Raw genomic sequence first — 21181 nt, forward strand, 5'->3', positions numbered from 1 at the left:
CTCTTATTGAAATATAAAATGACATTTGTAACAGGGCATCCTACCAATGGATTGACAGAAGACAAAAGGCCTAAATATTTCTTATTCATACACACTGGGTCCCCTCCACCCTTCTTTTTGTTGTGATTGGTTTGTTTGTTTGCTTTCCTAGCCATAGAGGGAGACAAGGATTTCAGAATAGAAAATCAGGGTTGGATTTAGTGTTGCTATTCTTATGCGTTTACAATTCTTAATGTCCTGTTGCAATTAATTTGTTATCCTAGACACCACTAACAAAGGAAGCTGTACAAATTCAGACTGTAATACAAATTTTAGCCTGGGAAAATAGTCATCTGTAGGAATTGCAAACCCAAAGCTATTTGCGTTTTGTCTTTGTTTTTTAAAAACCATTTTTTAAAGAAGTGACTACACCCCCCCCCAAAAAAAAAAGTATGCCTGGAATTGTCAGGAAGTATTTTTAAACCCTTTTGCAGTATTAATATAATTCTGTAATATATATTTCAAAAATATTACTTTAACATTTGACTTTTTCAGTTTGTCTTATATAACTGCTTATTTTTTATAGTGACCAACACATCAGAAAGTGCTCCTGTCCGTACAATATATAACCACTACAGTATCTATGGTAGGTAGATAAGCTACTCTACTCACATTTACCATTCCTGGATCTTCCCAGTGCATTGGCTATTATATTTATAAATGCAGACAGTAATAATAAACTCTGGCATTTAAAGCAGAGGGAGCAGTTTAAAGCTGTATTCTGGGGCCTGAAAGCTGCAGAATGGTATTATCCTGCAGTCACTAGTATAAAGTTCCTGTTCAATGTCAAGGACTAAAGGACTTACAAGGGCCTGATCCAGAATAAATTCTGAAGTCCCAGAGTGGACAGCCACTGAAAATCCTGTGTCTGAATCTCAATCACTGTCAACCGCAATTTCAAGTGACTTATTTCAAGCGTCCTTGTAGATGATCTGCATTGGATCCATGAGAAAGATGGAGCTCCTGAGCTCTTCTGAACACCTTCAAAATTAAGAGCTGGCAGAATTCCTTCCACTCAGCTCTTTTTATAAGTTTATTTTTAGCATTAACAATAGTTATTTGTTAATTAACAAATATTTAACACCTAATGTATCAACTCATACCCCATTGTCTTTGGTCTCTTCAAACACTATCAATTTATTTTCAAAGTGTCCACAATAATTAGAAAAGGGACTATCTCCACAGCCCTTTTTTGTGACTAAAGAGAAAGGAAGCATTTCTTCCATGTGTATTCCCCGTGCTTTTAGTATGGGGAATACGTTGATTCCTAGATAGTGAATATTGCAACTCAGGTTATGAAGTTACTGTTTGTTATCTTCCTATTTATAAAGTGTTACTATCATCTTGCAATAATGTGTGAGAAAAATGCTTGTATCTTACAACACCTGCATTTCTGCACTGTCTGATTCTCATGCTTTGGGAAGCATAGTCAGTTTTGTAAGTTATTAAAGCTTTATTCACAGAAAAATCCAATGTGGAGACAACACAAGTGGAGTCTGAAAACAATGCAAGAACTTGTATAAAGCTAAAAAAACAAAACACTCAGAGGATTCTCTGTACAAAACAATATCACAGATTTAAAAAACTTAATATGCAACACTGACATAGCAGTTGGTTACCTTTGAGTATGAAAGCAAGCTTCACGTAACATTTTTAATAGAAGTTGTCAGCTTTTTATTTCATTAATGAAATGAGGATGAGAGTCATGAGCTCAATGTGAAATTGTGAAGTGACTCAAGGAGGGGAGGAAGGCTAAACTTACACTGCTCTTGACATCCTTCAGTTTGGGAAGTATGTCTAATCCAAAGCCATCTGCCTGTCCTCTCGTCCTGTTTCCACCATTCATGTAATTCCCAAAAGCAAGAACTAAGCCTAAAACTCGCATAACTCCTGGGCCACTTTTTAGTGTCTGAGGAATGAAGATACAGAGCAAATTTTAAAAAGACACTTCAGAAACATCTTAAGAGAGCATACAGCCTATTGCAACATCACACCCCTCCCTTTTTTTGTAACATCATGCTTAACAAAGAGTTTTTTAAAGTCCCAAAAACTGCATAGAGATTTCCCTGTCTTGTAAACTGTGCTAATAAAATAACATGGATTTTGGCATTTCATTATAGGCAACATGGCTTTCTGTGTACTTCAGAAACAATTATGGGCTGGCTACATGAGAATGCTCAATTCTGTTTGAACCCACTCTTCTTCAGTGCTGTGCAACTTCATCACAATGGACTTAGCATCAGCACTTCATGTACTAACTGCAGCAATCCACTTTGTAATGGAAAGCCACAGAAGGAGAAACCCAGGAAGCATCTCTCTTTGCTACCCACTAACAAACCAAACTTCTTAACAAAGGCAAGAGGAACAGTTTAAGAAGCACGGAACCCAGGAGAACAGCCACTGAATGGCAATCTAGCCATTGGCATCACCACATAAGATTTTGCATACTGGGCTGAGTGCCCCTAGGTCAATCCAATTTTATAGTGGAAGGAAGCATCTGTCACAATAAAACCACAGACCACAGAAACTGTACCTTAAGTCAGTGGTCCCCAACCTTGGGCCGCCAGATGTTCTTGAACTACAACTCCCAGAAGCCTTCACCACCACCTCTGCTGGCCAGGATTTCTGGGAGTTGAAGTCCAAGAACATCTGGAGGCCCAAGGTTGGGGACCACTGCCTTAAGTCACACTCTGCGCTTAATCAGGCAAATCACAGAACATGGCATTGTCAAGTACAGGGTTCTCAATGGTTATAAGAAAAGGAAACCATAAAGGCTTGAAAAACTACACTGTTTTTTTATTTTAGGAACACCATTTGCTAGCCTCTTGAGAAAAATATGGGGGATGGAAAAAGACAAAATAATTCTCCCTCTCTTTTTAGAAACAGGTTACTGTTTTCTTGCCCTATTATATTGGAAGTGGAACAGAATATGAAATGGAACACTAACTGATCCATTTAAGTCAGAAATGGGAATATGTCTCCCAACAACACACATCCCCACATAATATATCTGTGAAGATTCTCAGTCATCCAGATGAAGTTACCTGGAAGCTAAGTCATGGCAAACTGAACTTCTTTCTTCTTAGGTTGAAACATTTTGCTACTTATCCAAGTAGCTTCTTCAGTCTGAGGAGAGTGGGTAGGAGACTCCTGATATATCCTCCACATTGGTTTCAGTTTCCCCTGGTCTGAATAGGCTCGTTAGATGGACAAAGGACTGGGGGTGAGAGATAATACCACTTCTGTAGTCCTTCTCATTGTCATGGGTCATTTCTGGTATATGGTCCTGATCTTTCAGGGTACAGATGAAAGGGAAGTATGAGAAACAGGAGACAGATTGTATCTAAGACCCCCACCCCTGCTGAGTGAGCGATTTTCTATATGCACATGTATGGCCTCCCTGACCCCTCTCTCATACCACCTATCTTCTCGCTCCAACCCACAAACACACTAAGGCAGAGACTCATCCACTCAAAACACAGGACAGCAAAACACAACAGGGGCAATATAGTATATGCGGTCCAATACAAAGAGGAGTGTTCAGAACTCTACATTGGAGAAACCAAACAGCTATTAAACAGGAGAAGGCCCAGCACAGGAGGGACAATGGCTCAGGACCACAATCAGCAGTTGTCTCTTCATTTGAAGGACAAAGGACACTCGCTTGATGGCCAAAATGTACTCATTTTGGACTGAGAACATAGTTGATTTGAGAAAGGGGTCAGAGAGGCCATACATGTGCATATAGAAAATCCCTCACTCAAAAGGGGTGGAGGCCTTAGATACAATCTATCTCCTATTTATCATGCTGCCCTTTCATCCATCCCCAGAAAGATCAGGAAAACACCCACCAGAAAAACCACTGTTAAACGACTGTTAATGACCCTTGACAATGGGGGGGGGGAAGAACTGCAGAAGTGGGATTTTCACTCGCCCCCCAGTCCTTTATCCATCTAACAAGTCTATTCAGATGAGGAGGACGTGAAACCATCGTGGAGGATATATCAGTCATCTCCTACCAACTCTCCTCAGACTGAAGAAGCTACCTGGATGAGTAGCAAAATGTTTCAATCTAAAAAGAAAGAAGTCCAGTTGCCATGACTCAACTTCCAGATCCCCACACAATAGGCAAAGCCCAGCGAAAGACTGCTGAGAGAGAAACACGTCTTACAGGAGCAAAATCATCCCTCTTCTGATCTTCAGGAAAAGTGTGGGAGTAAGTGCTTCATCTGCCATTACTTCAAAGTCAGATCTAAGGAGCTAGGAGTATGGTGATAGAGTAGCTTTCAGCCAGTGGCTGGGATCATGTAGAAATAACCTCTAATAAGGGAGAATAAGGTAACAGAGGAGAAGTAAATCAACAGGAACTCCCTCCTTCAAAAGCTAGTGCAAGAGAGCTTCAGATTAGGGAATATTTCAGCTCTATAAAAGCAGGCATTTCACTCTGCAAGTATTTAGGGCCAAACAGTTAGTGCATCTTGAAATGTCATGTCAGAACAAAATAGTTGCAAAGGTCTCTTAAAAAGAGAGTTTTCAATGCAATCATTATATCAGAAGGTAGTTGTGCATATCAAATGATCCATTTATACAGTATAATTACTTTTATTTTAAAAAAAGGTTTCCAAACAGAACTGGTAGTTGAACTAAAAACATGATTATTTAATATAATTATTTGTGTAGGCAGGGTTGAAGATTTTTTTTCCTTTCTTGCCTTGATTATGCCAATGTCACTAAATTACTGAGATCCAAACATTACAAATTATGCTAGAAGGATTATTTCCAAAAACCAAGGCACATATAACAGGAAAAGGGAAATAAGTGATTGTTTGGAAAATACTAATGAAAAGGCAATGGTTATTACAAAGAGAGAAGATTTTGCTTTGGCACAGGAAGAAGGCACATTACTCTCTAGGGGTTGATGTGCACTGGCTACAGACTTGTGATGTTATATTTCAGCACTGAAAGCCAAATCTTCAGATTGGCTTTGATCCTGAAGCACAATCATAAAATGTTCCATTCAGCAGGACTGCTATCCTTCACTTTTAATGAGTATTTAAAGTAAATAAAACTTTTGAAATATGAGTATCACTGAACAAGAAAGATTAAATATCAGAGAATCTAGCTCTTACATTAGATGGTCCAGAACCTACCTCACACAGTTTCTGCATCAACTCAAGTTTGCTATGAATAGAAGAAATGCTTTCAGAAAATGTTGATTGGAATAGAATACAAAAGACACGTTCCGAGAAGTTGGGGATGAGGGAGAGTTCATAAAGAAACCTGCAGAAGTTAATAAAAAAAATATCAACGATCAGTTTTATTATAAGGACTATAATAACAAACCATTACTTCATAAAAGTGGGTATAGGTAACAGCCCAAAAATAATGCCCTCAACCAGTGAATTAGGCAAAACTTGAACAAGAGTCAGAACAGATCCAGTTTGTTTGCCTGAATCATCTGATAGACTATTGAACTAGAACTGGAACAGAACCTTGAGGGAGGGGAAGAGACACGGTACCAATTCCAGCAAGGCCAACACCAGGTTGGGAAAAGGCCATTAACAGCCTCTATGTGAGGTCTCACATGGAAGGTAGACCTGTACTCACTAAGGTAGCAGAACCTCCAACCTGAGGATAACTAGCAACAGAGAAGCTGGTGATTTTCTCAGAAGTGACGCAAAAGCAGCCAACACACTTCCCTTATTTGGAAGTAAGCAGGTATGAGCTGGAGCTAGATTTTCATTTTTGTTGTTTAGTTGTTAAGTCATGCCCAACGCTTCATGACCCCATGGACCAGAGCATACCAAGCCCTCCTGTCTTCCATTGCCTCCTGGAGTTGGGTCAAATTCATGTTGGTAGCTTCAGTGACACTGTCCAACCATCTTGTCCTCTGTCGTCCCCTTGTCCTCTTGCCTTCACACTTTCCCAACATCAGGGTCTTTTCCAGAGAGTCTTCTCTTCTCATGAGATGGCCAAAGTATTGGAGTCTTAGCTTCAGGATCTGTCCTTCCAGTGAGCACCCAGGGTTGATTTCCTTCAAAATGTATAGGTTTGTTCTCCTTGTAGTCTAGGGGACTCTTAAGAGCCTCCTCCAGCACCACTATTCAAAAGCATCAATTCTTCTGTGGTCAGCATTTTATGGTTCAGTTCTCACTTCCATACATCATTACAGGAAAAACCATAGCTTTGACTATTCGGACTTTTGTTGGCAAGGTGATGTCTCTGCTTTTTAAGATGCTGTCAAGGTTTGTCATCGCTTTCCTCCCAAGAAGTAGGCGTCTTTTAATTTCATGGCTGCTGTCTCCATCTGCAGTGATCATGGAGCCCAAAAAGGTAAAATCTGTCACTGCCTCCATATCTTCCCCTTCTATTTCACAGGAAGTGATGGGACCAGCCCCTTTCCTGAAGAGGAAGAAGAGGCAGGAGGGAGCTGTGCTTGGGGGCCATTTTAGTTGGTGAGTTCTTCCTGGTAGGCTGACCCTTTGACCACATGGTCTGAGGGGGCGGGGCTTTGGCTTTAAATTAGTGCCTGCAGAAGCTCTAAGCCCCTTTCCTGAAGAGGAAGCAGAGGCAGGAGGGAGCTGTGCTTGGGGGCCATTTTAGTTGGTGAGTTCTTCCTGGTAGGCTGACCCTTTGACCACATGGTCTGAGGGGGCGGGGCTTTGGCTTTAAATTAGTGCCTGCAGAAGCTCTAAGCCCCTTTCCTGAAGAGGAAGCAGAGGCAGGAGGGAGCTGTGCTTGGGGGCCATTTTAGTTGGTGAGTTCTTCCTGGTAGGCTGACCCTTTGACCACATGGTCTGAGGGGGCGGGGCTTTGGCTTTAAATTAGTGCCTGCAGAAGCTCTAAGCCCCTTTCCTGAAGAGGAAGCAGAGGCAGGAGGGAGCTGTGCTTGGGGGCCATTTTAGTTGGTGAGTTCTTCCTGGTAGGCTGACCCTTTGACCACATGGTCTGAGGGGGCGGGGCTTTGGCTTTAAATTAGTGCCTGCAGAAGCTCTAAGCCTCTCACTCTATTTTTTTACTTTAATCTGCTAAATAGGATAGCCAAATAGTATTTCTTACACCTGGCGGCAGGAATGTTTCAGGAGTAGGATCATACTTCCACACTATTAGGGAGCAGGCCGGGTAGGTGGGACTCGTCAGCCATGTAAGGCAGCCCATCTAGGAGAAGGAAAACTCTGATTTCAAACCTCCACTGCCTTGTGGCTATATCCACTCATGGAAAAGGCTTCAGGAGATAACCTCGAGGCAAAATCCGGAGCCGGAGTCCCGTAGACAGTTCGTGTTGTTCTGCCAACTCCTGCGACGTCGCTGGAACCAGTTGTATTGGCTCTTGCCTCTCCATTGGACTATTTCAGTGACGTGGAGAGGGGGGATTTTCTGCTTGGGTAACAGCCTATCCTCCATATTATTCTACCCAGGCTTCGTGCTCTGGAGAGGACACTCCAGCTTTGCATACAGTGTCGAAATAACACAGGAACTAGCAGTTACTGGTTATACGTTTTGCTCGATTGGCACAGAGCATGATGCCAGGGACTACTTCGGATGGTCAGAGAGCCGAAAAACAGATCAATAACCATGCACCACGCAACAATCAAAAGAAAACATCTGCCCTAAAGTTGGGAACCTGGAATGTTCGGACAATGACCACTGGCTTTTCTGACAACCTGCAGGAAATAGACGACGTGCGCAAGACAGCTGTTATCGACATTGAACTGAGTAGACTGCGGATGGACATTGTTGCCCTGCAAGAGACGAGATTGCCAGACATGGGATCTGTCAAAGAAAAAAACTTCTCATTCTTCTGGCAGGGAAAACCATTGAACGAGACCAGGGAATATGGTGTTGGCTTTGCTGTCAGAAATACTCTGCTGAGATCCATTGTTCCACCTACTGTGGGGAGTGAAAGAATCCTGTCACTGCAGCTCCACTCATCAGCGGGACTGGTCACCCTCATCAGTGCATATGCACCAACACTGTCATCCACAACAGAAGTCAAAGACAAATTCTATGACGATTTGGCAGCTACTATCAAAAACATCCCTGAGAGAGAGCTGCTGTTCATTCTCGGAGACTTTAATGCTAGAGTTGGTGCTGATCACAACTCTTGGCCCACCTGTCTAGGCCGTTTTGGCATTGGGAAGATGAATGAAAATGGCCAACGTTTGCTGGAGTTTTGCTGTTATTATGGTCTTTGTGTCACCAACACATTCTTTAATACAAAGCCTCAACACAAAGTTTCCTGGAGACATCCAAGATCGAAGCATTGGCATCAGCTTGATTTGATCCTCACTAGACGTTCTAGCTTATCTAGTATTACGATCACACGCAGTTACCAGAGTGCTGATTGTGACACTGATCATTCCCTGGTGTGTAGCAGAATAAAACTGCAAACAAAGAGATTGTATCACACTAAAAAGGAAGGAAAACCACGTATAGATATCAACAAGATTCGCAATCAAAGAAAAGTGGAGGAATTTGCCCAAGCGCTTCAGGAAACCCTTCCAGGCCCGGCTGATGCGAATGCACCTGAACGATGGGAACACTTCAAGAACGCTGTTTATAACACTGCCTTGTCCACATTTGGCAAGAAGACCAAAAAGACGGCTGACTGGTTCGAAGCCCATTCAGAGGAGCTGATTCCAGCCATCGAGGATAAGAGGAGAGCTCTAGCAGCATACAAAGCCTGTCCTAGTGAGTACAACTTGCAGGCTCTTCGAGCTGCTCGTAGCCAAGTCCAACAGACTGCCAGGAGATGTTCCAATGATTATTGGCTTCAGCTCTGCTCTCAGATACAGATAGCAGCGGACACAGGTAACATCAAGGGAATGTATGATGGTATCAAGCAGGCTTTAGGTCCAATACAGAAGAAATCTGCTCCCTTGAAGTCTACTACAGGCGTGATCATCCAGGATCGAGCACAGCAGATGGAACGCTGGGTACAGCACTACTCTGAGCTATATTCTAAAGAGAATGTAGTAACGGAAGAGGCACTAAATAACATTGAGTGCCTGCCTCTCTTGGAAGAGCTGGACAGTGAACCAACTTTAGCAGAAATAAAAGCAGCCTTGGATTCCCTTGCCTCTGGCAAGGCACCTGGAAAGGACAACATCCCCGTTGAAGTTTTGAAGTGTTGTAAAGAGATCATCACCACTGAGCTGTATGAACTCTTTTCTCTTTGCTGGAGAGAAGGTGGAGTACCACAGGACATGAAGGACGCAAACATCGTCACATTGTATAAGAACAAAGGCGACAGGGGCGACTGCAATAACTACCGTGGTATCTCTCTTCTCAGCGTTGTAGGGAAGCTGCTGGCCCGTGTTGTGCTGAAGAGACTTCAGGTGCTTGCAGACAGAGTGTATCCGGAATCACAGTGTGGTTTTCGAGCTAACAGATCCACCACTGACATGGTATTCTCCCTCCGACAGCTGCAGGAGAAATGCAGGGAACAACAACAGCCACTCTTTGTGGCCTTCATAGATCTCACAAAGGCCTTTGACTTGGTTAGCAGGGATGGACTTTTTAAAATACTTCCCAAGATTGGATGTCCACCTCAACTCCTTAATATCATCAGGTCCTTTCATGAGGAAATGAAGGGCACTGTAGTTTTTGATGGCTCAACATCAGATCCCTTTGACATCCGAAGCGGAGTAAAACAAGGCTGTGTCCTTGCGCCAACCCTGTTTGGGATCTTCTTTGCTGTCATGCTGAAGCAGGCCTTTGGAACTGCAACAGAAGGTGTCTATCTCCGGACTAGATCAGATGGAAAGCTCTTTAATCTCACTAGATTGAGAGCGAAGACCAAAGTCCAAATGAAATGTATGCGGGACTTCCTCTTTGCTGATGATGCAGCCATTGTTGCCCACTCTGCTGAAGACCTCCAACAACTCATAAATCATTTCAGCAAGGCCTGCCAAGACTTTGGACTAACTATCAGCCTGAAGAAAACACAAGTCATGTGCCAGGGCGTGGACTCACCTCCCTCTATTACTATCTCCATGGAAGAACTGGAGGTTGTTCATGAATTTGTGTACCTTGGCTCAACAATCTCTGACACTCTCTCCCTAGATGTCGAGCTGGATAAACGCATTGGGAAAGCAGCTACCATGTTCTCTAGACTCACAAAGAGAGTATGGCTTAACAAGAAGTTGACGGCATACACCAAAATCCAGGTCTATAGAGCCTGTGTCCTGAGCACACTCCTATACTGCAGCGAGTCCTGGACCCTTTGTGCATGGCAGGAGAGGAAGCTGAACACCTTCCATATGCGTTGTCTCCGACGCATTTTTGGTATCACCTGGCAGGACAAAGTTCCAAATAGAGTAGTCCTAGAACGAGCTGGAATTTTCAGCATGTATACAATATTGAAACAGCGCCGTCTACGTTGGCTTGGGCACGTCGTGAGAATGGCTGATGGTCGGATTCCAAAAGATCTCCTGTATGGAGAATTAGTGCAGGGAAGCCGCCCCCGAGGGAGACCACAGCTGCGCTACAAGGACATCTGCAAGCGGGATCTGAAGGCCTTAGGAATGGACCTCAACAGATGGGAAACCTTGACGTCTGAGCGTTCAGCCTGGAGGCAGGCGGTGCATCATGGCCTCTCCCAATTTGAAGAGACACTTGTACAGCAGACCGAGGCAAAGAGGCAGTCCCGAAACAAGCAAAACCAGGGAGCTGGACAGGGGACAGATTGGATTTGTCTCCAGTGTGGAAGGGATTGTCACTCTCGAATTGGCCTTCTCAGCCACACAAGACACTGTTCCAAGACCTCCATACAGAGCACGATACCATAGTCTCTTGAGACTGAAGGATGCCTACAATAAGATGGGACCAGTGGCCATGATCTTAGTTTTTTTTAATGTTGAGTTTCATGCTGTTTTTTGCACTCTCCTCTTTCACCCTCATTACAAGGTTCTTTAATTCCTCCTCACTTTCTGCCATCAGCGTGGTATCATCTGCATATCGGAGGTTGTTGATATTTCTTCCGGCAATCTTAATTCCGATTTGGGATTCCTCCATTCCAGCCTTTTGCATGATGTATTCTGCATATAAGTTGAATAAGCAGGGGGACAATATACAGTCTTGTCAAACTCCTTTCCCAATTTTGAACCAATCAGTTGTTCCATATCCAGTTCTAATTGTTGCTTCTTGTCCCACATATACGTAGGTTTCTCAGGAGATATATAAGGTGGTCAGGCACTCCCATTTCTTTAAGAACTTGCCATAGTTTGCTGTGGTCCACACAGTCAAAGGCTTTTGCGCAGTCAATGAAGCAGAAGTAGATATTTTTTCTGGAACTCTCTGACTTTCTCCATAATCCAGCGCATGTTAGCAATTTGTTCTCTAGTTTCTCTGCCTCTTCGGAATCCAGCTTGTACTCCTGGGAGTTCTCGGTCCACATACTGCTGAAGCCTACCTTGTAGGATTTTGAGCATAACCTTGCTAGCGTGTGAAATGACTGCAATTGTACGGTAGTTGGAGCATTCTTTGGCACTGCCTTTCTTTGGGATAGGGATGTACGTAGACTGATCTTTTCCAATACTCTGGCCACTTTTGAGTTTTCCAAACTTGCTGGCATATTGAATGTAGCACCTTAACAGCATCATCTTTTAAGATTTTAAATAGTTCTACTAGAATGTCATCACCTCCACTGGCCTTATTGTTAGCCAGGCTTTCCAAGGCCCATTTGACTTCACTCTGCAGGATGTCTGGCTCAAGGTCAGCAACTACATTGTCTGGGTTGTCCGGGATATCCAAATCTTTCCGATATAATTCGTCTGTGTATTCTTGCCACCTCTTCTTGATGTCTTCTGTTTCTGTTAGGTCCCTCCCATTTTTGTCATTTATCATGTCCACATTTGCACAAAATGTTCCTCTAATAGCTCCAATTTTCCTGAACAGATCTCTGGTTTTTCCTTTTCTGTTTTTTCCCCCCTCTATTTCTTTGCATTATTCATTTAAGAAGGCCCTCTTGTCTCTCCTTGCTATTCTTTGGAAGACAGCATTCAATCTTATGTAACTTTCCCTATCTCCCTTGCATTTTGTTTCCCTTCTCTCCTCATTGGACAGCCACTTTGCTTTATTGCATTTCCTTTTCTTTGGGATGGTTTTTGTTGATGCCTCCTGTACAATGTTACAGGCCTCCATCCATAGTTCTTCAGGCACTCTGTCCACCAAAACTAGTTCCTTGAATCTGTTCTTTACTTCCACTGTGTATTCATAAGGGATATGATTTAGATTATACCTGAGTAGCCCAGTGGTTTTTCCTACTCTCTTCAGTTTAAGCTCTGACTATTTTCTATACCCACCTTTTAATTTCCCTTTGATGGATCCTAGATACTGATGGTGCTGTACTCTGAGGCAAACCCCTTACCAGGGGATTTAAATGGTGGATGCAGCAGAAGGATCTACCAATGAGTGGCTATTTTGGTGTTACTATTGCCCACTTGTCTCAAGGAAAAGGAAAAGAAATGTAGGGGGACAGGGATGATGAGCCATTTAGAGGGTTTGAGCCAGCAAATGCTATATAGTGACAATCCCTAGAGTCAGACCTGGATTCAGAATGGAGCAGCAAAGCACTGATGTGGCACCATGACTCGCTCTTGAACAAGGATCAGAATGAACATACACAATAATTGTGTATATATCTATATGTGGACACACACACACACACACACATAGCCTCCTTCAAGGGTTGGGCCTGGGGAGCATTACAAAGCTACACTTCCCTTTGTGATAGACATATTCTTCACATACAAGTTGTTAAACAGAAGGAATTCACCTATATGAGGGAAAATACAACAGTAAAGAAGGTAACACAGTAAAGAAAGGTAACACAGGAGATATTGGGTATCTATTTGAGCTGTGCTAGGGTCCCCTGATTTGCTTCAGGCCAACCTGGCCATTATATAATTTAATTTGGATCTGTATCTAAATTGAAATTTGGAAATTTGATGATTTCTGGCAGGTTTCATACACACCAATGCAAGGATTTTTGTTCTCTTCACCTTTAATATTTGCTTTGACATGCTTCAGTTTGGCTAATCTTGGGCCCTTTTAAGGAGAAAGGCAGGATAAAAATATTTGAAATAAATAATAAATAATCTGTGTGGGCTTTTCTGTATTCTCGTACTGTCTGTGATTTATATGTGGTGCCTGTGACTAAAACTGGCTCTCTACAGATATAATGAACACACTGAACCCATGAGATTGAAGTCTAAATCAAGCAGATGCTTAAAAAGAAAAAAGGGCCCAGAATGTGTGAGGGTAGGAGGGCATAAAAGAAGCATCCTTGCCTCATTAAAGCTCTACCAGAATAATACTGAAAACAAGACTCAGTTCAACAAGCAGTCAATTAAAGGAGTAAGGAAGGATGGAATTAGATGGGGAAAAGATTAGGAAAGGAAGATTGAAGGTTGGATATTGAGAGGGTGAAAAAAAGGAGAAACACATACAAACTCCGACAAAGTTTTTTCAAAATGGTGACTAGAAATTTATAGTAAGATTCTTGACCAGCCCAGGGTGCAAGCAGGAGGCATGGAGCAGTGGGCAAGAATAAAGGTCACAACTGAGTATATCAAGCTTTACACAGATAAAACAAATTAGTACTCTAATAATTAACTACAAGAAAAGGCAAACAGGAGAAAACTAGACAATCCAAATTAACAAGACAAAATGTATAGACTAAGACAATCAACCATCATCAGAACACTAATCAGTGATTTTCAATTATCTGTTTCTAATAGCTAGAGCAAAGCAAAACCATGAGGAAGTGAATATGTAATTTCAGTGACATTGTACAGTCCTTACCAGCAAGTCATGTGACTAGGAAGTTCTGGTGAGATTCTTGCCTGAGACTGCAAACTAGACATCTCAAGGAGAAATACCCCTCTTTCCTTTCCCTTCCAAGTATACCACCTGGGATTTTCCTTATATGGTGTTGTTTTGCACTGTTTCAAAGACACATTGGATGGAATCCTTTTGCTTAGTACAGTAAATCACAACTAAAGTAGGCCCATTTGAATCAATGGAACATATGAAGGAGCTGACTCTCCAAATCCCCACTGATTCTGTGTACCTACTCTAGTTTATTACACAAAACAACAGGATTTCAGCTACTGGTTGAAATACATTGGGTAAATCACTACCAGAATTGGTTCACTGAATCAATGGTACATAGATGATGACTCACCAAATCCCCATTGATTCAATGGATCTACTCTAGTTGTGACTTACTACTGGATATCAGCCACTGTCTGACATTCTTTTAGAGTCTGATCCACCTCATTAGCTGAAAGCAATTTTGATTGATCCAGATCAAATTTGGATCTAATCTAATGTGCTTCAGACTTGATATTTGGTTCAAATACATGCAATTCGGTTGAGAATTAGCCAAATAAGCCACACAGCCTTAGTGTCCATCAAATGTTCTTCATATTCCAGTACAACAGGAATATATATTTAACAGTAAAATAGAGTAGGAATGTATTTTAAATAAGGATTAACCTCTGAACACAAAACTGGGGGCAAGAAAACAGGAAACAGGGGAAAGACTGAGATAAGGATAATATGACAGAAGTAAACATACCTGTTGATGAGGGAGGAAGTGAAAAAGCTAAGGACCCCTAACAGAAGAAGGAAATTGGCAAGGTACTATTTCTCTGAAAATAGCCGTTATAAATTATATTACTTACATTTTAAATGATATCATGTGAAATAGAGCTGAACTCTGATTAGGTGTATCATTTACTGAACCTTTAGTGGTCTGAGCCAGAACAACTTTCATTGTGTCTTAATCTGAAGTGTAATTCAGCCAACAAGTGTAATACTTTGAACACTTGCAATCAACTTAAGGATATAATATCCTTACTGTTCAGGTTTGTCCAAAGACTTGGCGTTCTCTTTTTCTTTACTTGATTTTCCATGTTTTTCTATCTTTTCCAGTTCATCTGACTGTGCTCTCTGTAAAACACAAACAGACAGAAATATAGAATATCATGTGGTTGGAAAGTACTATGCAAATATGTAAATCAGTAAATTGAGAAATAAATAATACTTTCAATGAAAAGTTGGTCAATTAAAATTTACTTTTGATTTCCTGACTCTTTGTTTTTTCCACTCTCTGGGACACACTGCGGTGTCAGTATTTATTTGGGGCAAACATAATTCATGGAATAATGTTAAATATAGAAGGGCTTGATGCACAACAAAACAGTTCTACATCCCTTTCAATTTATACCTATAAATAATTTCCAACAGGTCCAAACGCATTTAGCAATGCAAGATACTCACACACAACATAGCCCTTCTGAATTGTAAAAATAATTTGGAGGATCAAATGACATTTTAAAGCACTTTTTCTTTTTCATTATTTGCTTGCACCTGAATGGAATTTGACCTGCAAAAACCAATTTGACAAAATTAAGCGTGACAGCCTAAACCAAGGGTTTCAGCAGCATGTACTCCCACATGAGGCAAGATTTGCATTTTGGGAATAAAGGGAGAAGCAATTTTTCACTGGATAGCTCAGTGGTTTAGGTATCTGGAAGCAGAGCCCAAAGTTGGGGATTTGATTCCTCAATGTGCCTCCTTGACAGGGGCTTGATTTAATTATCCATAGGGCTCCTTCCAGCTCTGCAGTTCTAATATAATTATTATAGGCTGTCTGGATATCTCAGTGAGTTAGGTTTCTGGCTGCAGAGTTCAATTCTCCACTCCCAGAAAAACCAACCTGTGTGGCCTTGGGCAAGCAGTCCCAGTATGCCCCCAAAAGAAGGGAATGGTAAATCACTCCTGAGTATTCTCTACCTAGAAAACCCTGAAAAGGGCCATCGTAACTCAGAATTGACTCGATGGTACAGAACAGAGAGATCTTATGAATGGATTGAGAAAATACAGGCAATTAACTTTTATTTAAATACAAAACAATTACATTTTTGGAAATGTAAATGAGAAAAGTTTTTTCACTTTACTTATAAAATCAATACGGGGATAATCCAGAGAGAGATTGCGTCATGGTCTAAGAAGTTTGGGAATAGGATATATCATTTGGGGATGAGTGATCTAAACCAGTGGTCCTCAACCTTGGGCCTCCAGATGTTCTTGGACTACAACTCCCAGAAGCCTTCACCATCACTTCTGCTGGCCAGGATTTCTGGGAGTTGAAGTCCAAGAACATCTGGAAGCCCAAGGTTGGGGACCATTGATCTAAACAACACACACCTTGTTGCAGTGCATTTTCTGCAATGATCTATCAGCATGCAGGGATCCTTCAAATTAGTACAGAAAAAAACTACAGGAGATTTTCCAAGTTCATTTTGTACCATTTTTCTTTCAATGGTGGCTGTGTTTTGTGATGTGATTAATGATGGAACTACTGCGGCCCTCTCCCACCATCTCAAGCCCATCCTCCTTAATTCATTTCTACTTCTGGTGTCTGGAGTCATCTGATCTCTTGTCCAGTAAAAGACTAATCTCATCCTTTGAAGTGGGAGAGGGGATCCTATTTCTACTGACTATAAGTGTGATAACGTACAAATGTTCTCCCTTACTGATTTATGGTATCTTTTTTCTTCATACCTCCACTCCATCACTGAATTGATAGTGTAACGGTATGCAGAGTAGGCTGGCGCTTCAACAACATGGATGCAGGGAAAACACGTGCAAAGACAGGGATTATGACAATCTAATGCACCACTTTGTGTGGATAAGTGATTGTCTAACATCATGCAAAAAAGAGAGAGAGAGAGAGAAGAGAAAAAGAGAATGAACAAAACCCACCAGAGATCCAGGTGTTTGGAAGACAAAAAAAGACAGCAATTGCCACAATATGTGACAATGAGGAAATGAGTTATACCAGGGAGGAAGAAAAGCTAGAGTCCAGATACCCAGACAATTCAAGTATAAGGTGCTATATCCAGTAGTATTTGGTTCAAAGCAAACAACAACAAATGTTATTTTGTTCGAAGTGTTATAACGGCAAAAGAGTTTTCCCTTTATGATGCTTTGCAGTTGTATTCTTTTAAAGTATTGTCTGTATGTATGTATGTATGTATGTATGTATGTTAACATTTATAATCTCTCGAGACTGAAGAATGCCTACACATAGTCCAGCCTATACATCATAATCTCAGAACAAAGTTCAGCAATAAAATCATTATAAAAACAATCAATATTTTGAGACCATTTAAAAATATTAAAAATATTACAAACTATGCACATACATAGACTTGGAGGCAGTGACATATTTCACTTTCTTGGGCTCCATGATAGCTGCAGATGGTGACAGAGGCCACGAAATTAAAAGACGCCTCCTTCTTGGGAGGAAAGCGATGACAAACCTCAAAAGCATCTTAAAAAGCAGAGACATCACCTTGCCAACAAAAGTCAGAATAGTCAAAGCTATGGTTTTTCCTGTAGTGACGTATGGAAGTGAGAGCTGGACCATACAGAAGGCTGACCGCCGAAGAATTTATGCTTTTGAATTGTGGTGCTGGAAGAGACTTTTGAGAGTCCCCTGGACTGCAAGGAGAACAACCTATCAATTCTAAAGGAAATCAACCCTGAGTACTCACTGGAAGGACAGATCCTGAAGCTGAGGCGCCAATACTTTGGCCATCTCATGAGAAGAGAAAACTCCCTGGAAAAGACCCTGATGTTAGGAAAGTGTGAAGGCAAGAGGAGAAGTGAATGACAGAGGATGAGATGGTTGGACAGTGTCACTGAAGTTACCAGCATGAATTTGACCCAACTCTGGGATGCAGTGGAAGACAGGAGGGCCTGGTGTGCTCTGGTCCATGGGGTCACGAAGAGTCGGACACGACTAAATGACTAAACAACAACGATAACAAATGCTCATACAGTACCTACCTAGCATTCTAAAGCTGAAAGAAAAATGTGTAGCTAATGTTTCTAGAACAATTCTCTCATGGAAATAAACACCTTCTACATCTCAAAGCTATATACACTCCCCCTCTTTCCCCTATAAGGTAATATTTAACTTGTGATGACTGATTGCTTAAATTGGTCCTGAACTGAAGAAGTATAGCTGTGACGAGAGAATGACACTTGGTCTGACATTGCTCAGGTTTATTAACAATGGAATTATACAGCGTGGCATCAGAGCTTGAAAGGAACAATTTAAAGGTAATGTAGTTTCTCTAATGGGTTACTCTCTTTGGTAATAAAGTTTGTTGTAGTTACATGCCATTGATTTTCTTCTGTCAAGTGACCCAATGAATTAGATAATCTAGAAGGTCTTATTATTAATAGCTCTCTTCAAGTCTTGCAATTAAAGGTCATGTGTCCCTTCTATGAAATCAATCCATCTCATATTCTCTTTTTCTTGTACTGCTTTCCCCAGAATTATTATCTTTTCCCATTGGTCTTATATTCTCACGACTATGTCCAAGATATTATAGCCACTGATTCATTTGCAGTAAGAATTCAGGGTTGCTGTAATGAAGAACATATTTATTTTTCTTTCTGGCAATACATAAAGCTCTCCTCCAGCATCACATCATGAATGATTTTGTTCTTGTCTGCTTTCTTTGTGGTCCGGCTTTTACATCTATATATACTGTAGTAGGTGGAAGTACCATAGCATGGATGGTCTTGGTCTCCTGCAACACCTTATGACAACACTTGAGGATGCTTTCTAGTTCCTTCATAGTTGTCCTTCCAAATCTCTGTCTGCTTCTGACTTCTTGGCTGCCATCTCCATTTGGATTGACGACAGAATCAAGGTAGAGGAAATCTTTAACTATTTCCATTTTCTTCATTGTCTGCATTACAACTGTGTAATTCTTCTGTAGTTGTCATTTTTGTCTTTAATGTCAAGGTTCGTGTACTCCTACACTTTCTTTAACTTTTATCTATAATCATTTCACGTCATTGCTGTTTTCTGCCAGGAATACAGTGTCATCTATGTATCTAAAATTATGGATGTTTCTTTCACAGATTTGCACTGCTCCTTCATCTTATTCTAATGCAACTTTTTGTATGATAATATTCTGCATGTAGACTGAACAGGCAGGGAGTAAAATATATACATGGCTAACACTTTTGTCAGTTGGAAAAAACTGTTTCTCTAAAATGGTTTAACTAAGGTGTATTGTGATTTATATTCGTGAAGGTGTATTGTGATTTCTTTGTGAGTGTGGAGAGAAGGCAGCTTCACATCTGTGTCAGTATACTCTATGCCACTCAACATGTACAATGGTGCCTCAATTTATGAAATTAATCCGTATTGGAACGGTGGCCGCAACTTGAAAATTTTGTAAGTCGAAGCACCGTTTCCCATAGGAATGCATTGAAAACCATTTAATCCTCTCTGGCCAAAGGAAAAAAAATTACACACACACACACACACACACAAAAACACTGCAAGTCCCTGGGGCTACAAAAAAACAAAACAAAACAAAAATCCAAAAATTTGCTGCGGAGGCTTCCCAGGCTTCCAAAGCACCGGCACCCAGTGTGGCGGTCGGTGCGGCTTTGGAAGCCCAGGAAGCTGGAAACTGGGCTTCCCTGCCTCGTAGCGGGGACAGGAGACAGAGGGCAGCGGGGACAGGAAGTAGAGAGTAGCGGGGATGGCTTTGGAAGCCTGGGAAGCTGGGCTTCCAAAGCCTTCCCCACTGCCCTCTGCCTCCCTTCCCTGTTACCTCCGCCGCTTCAGGAGGCAGCGGAGATGGGAGGTAGAAGGCAGCGGGGACAGGAGGCAGAGGGCAGTGGTTGCAGCTTTGAATTTCCCACCCTTTCCACCTGCCTTTTTCCTTTCGTAGGTCGAAGCTCCGGCTGCAAGTCAAACCAAAAATTTGCAACCAGAGCTTTTCGTAACTCGAAATTTTCATTAAGTAGGGACGTTCGTAAGTTGATGCCCCACTGTACTATGGACACACTTGATACTAGCTGCCCCAAATGCTCTTGATGATGCAAAAGTAGCAACATTCTGACGTGCTAGCCCAAGGGTTAGGCCTAAACCCAATTGCTAGTTCTGACTAGAGATGAATTATGCTGAATCATTGAATGATGCGTCAACACTTGATTCAACAGATCAGCTCTAGCTGGGACCACCAGTTGGGTTCTGACCCTTGGCTAGAAATGTGTGAAAGAAAACATGTTTTTACAAGGAACGGTAAGCGATAAGAAATGAAGACTGATACTCCCATTATCCCCTCCCTTTTTTGGCCAAGCTGCCAAGAGCTAATTGGAATTTAAGTCAAACAGTCCCAAAGACCAGATGTTCCCCAATCAGCTCTAGGAGTCACAGCCTGAAAGACAGGGAGAAGTGCATGCTACATGCTATCTTAGAGATTACATGTCATATAATTCCTTAGTTGCTGCTGATGTTTTCTAAGCATAAGCAGAAAGAACTGTTCTGAGGGAAAGGAAGTAATGGAAATAAAAGACACTAAGACAAGAAGCTCAGGGATGATTGCTTCTAAGATTTACAGGCCCTCCAGAACATAGACGAGTAAATAAGTTGGGCATCTCCCATCTAGAGTACACAATACCAGAATCCATAGCTGCAGCTAATGTCTAAAAGGCACTGGCCATTTGCGCATATACTTCTCATATTACATGTCTGTCTATAAATATTTATTTATTTATTGCATTTATACCCCGCCCATCTAGTCAATTGACTACTCTGGGTGGCTTCCAACATATATAATAACAATATAAAATATAACAACATTTTAAAGTTAGAAATGTTGTGATCTTCAACAAATTGACCTAAGGAGTTAAGACACAGCAATCAATTCATCCAATTTTCAAAACAGATAAGCTCTGGGGGCTAGATGAAATGTTCCAAATTTGTACCAGGCAGCCTCGATAAATTATCCTTGGCCATTTTCAGGATGTGCACTGCTGGGATGAAGATGTTTTGCGCATCTGGGTTGACACACATGGTAAGCATAATAAAACACTTTTTACTGCCTCTGTTTGGAAATAATGTGCTGGGCTTGTTCTAAAATTAGAACTTACTAGGTCTTTGAGAAAAAGGAACACTTATTTAATTTAACATCCGACTAGGATTCCAAATTTTATGCAAAATGTGTTTCTTTCTCCTTATATCTGTTCTGCATCTACCAGATTTCTTTTCATTTTTTTATCAGTTAGAGAGGGAAAAAATCAGTGTCTTCTC

At 41.5% G+C, this 21181-nt stretch overlaps 1 protein-coding gene across 1 annotated transcript in view; it reads right to left on the bottom strand.

Annotated features, from left to right (window-relative positions):
- FMN2 (formin 2) overlaps positions 1-21181 on the bottom strand; it is a 245110-nt gene that overhangs the window by 76414 nt on the left and 147515 nt on the right. The window contains exons 9-11 of the mRNA XM_020787324.3: positions 14906-14997; positions 5190-5319; positions 1802-1948 (exon numbers count right to left, since the gene is read on the bottom strand). Coding sequence (XP_020642983.3) covers positions 1802-1948; positions 5190-5319; positions 14906-14997 — 369 coding nt within the window. The remainder of the gene's footprint in view (positions 1-1801; positions 1949-5189; positions 5320-14905; positions 14998-21181) is intronic.

This window comes from Pogona vitticeps, chromosome 1 (assembly GCF_051106095.1).
Source record: "Pogona vitticeps strain Pit_001003342236 chromosome 1, PviZW2.1, whole genome shotgun sequence".
Taxonomy (NCBI): Eukaryota; Metazoa; Chordata; class Lepidosauria; order Squamata; family Agamidae; genus Pogona; species Pogona vitticeps.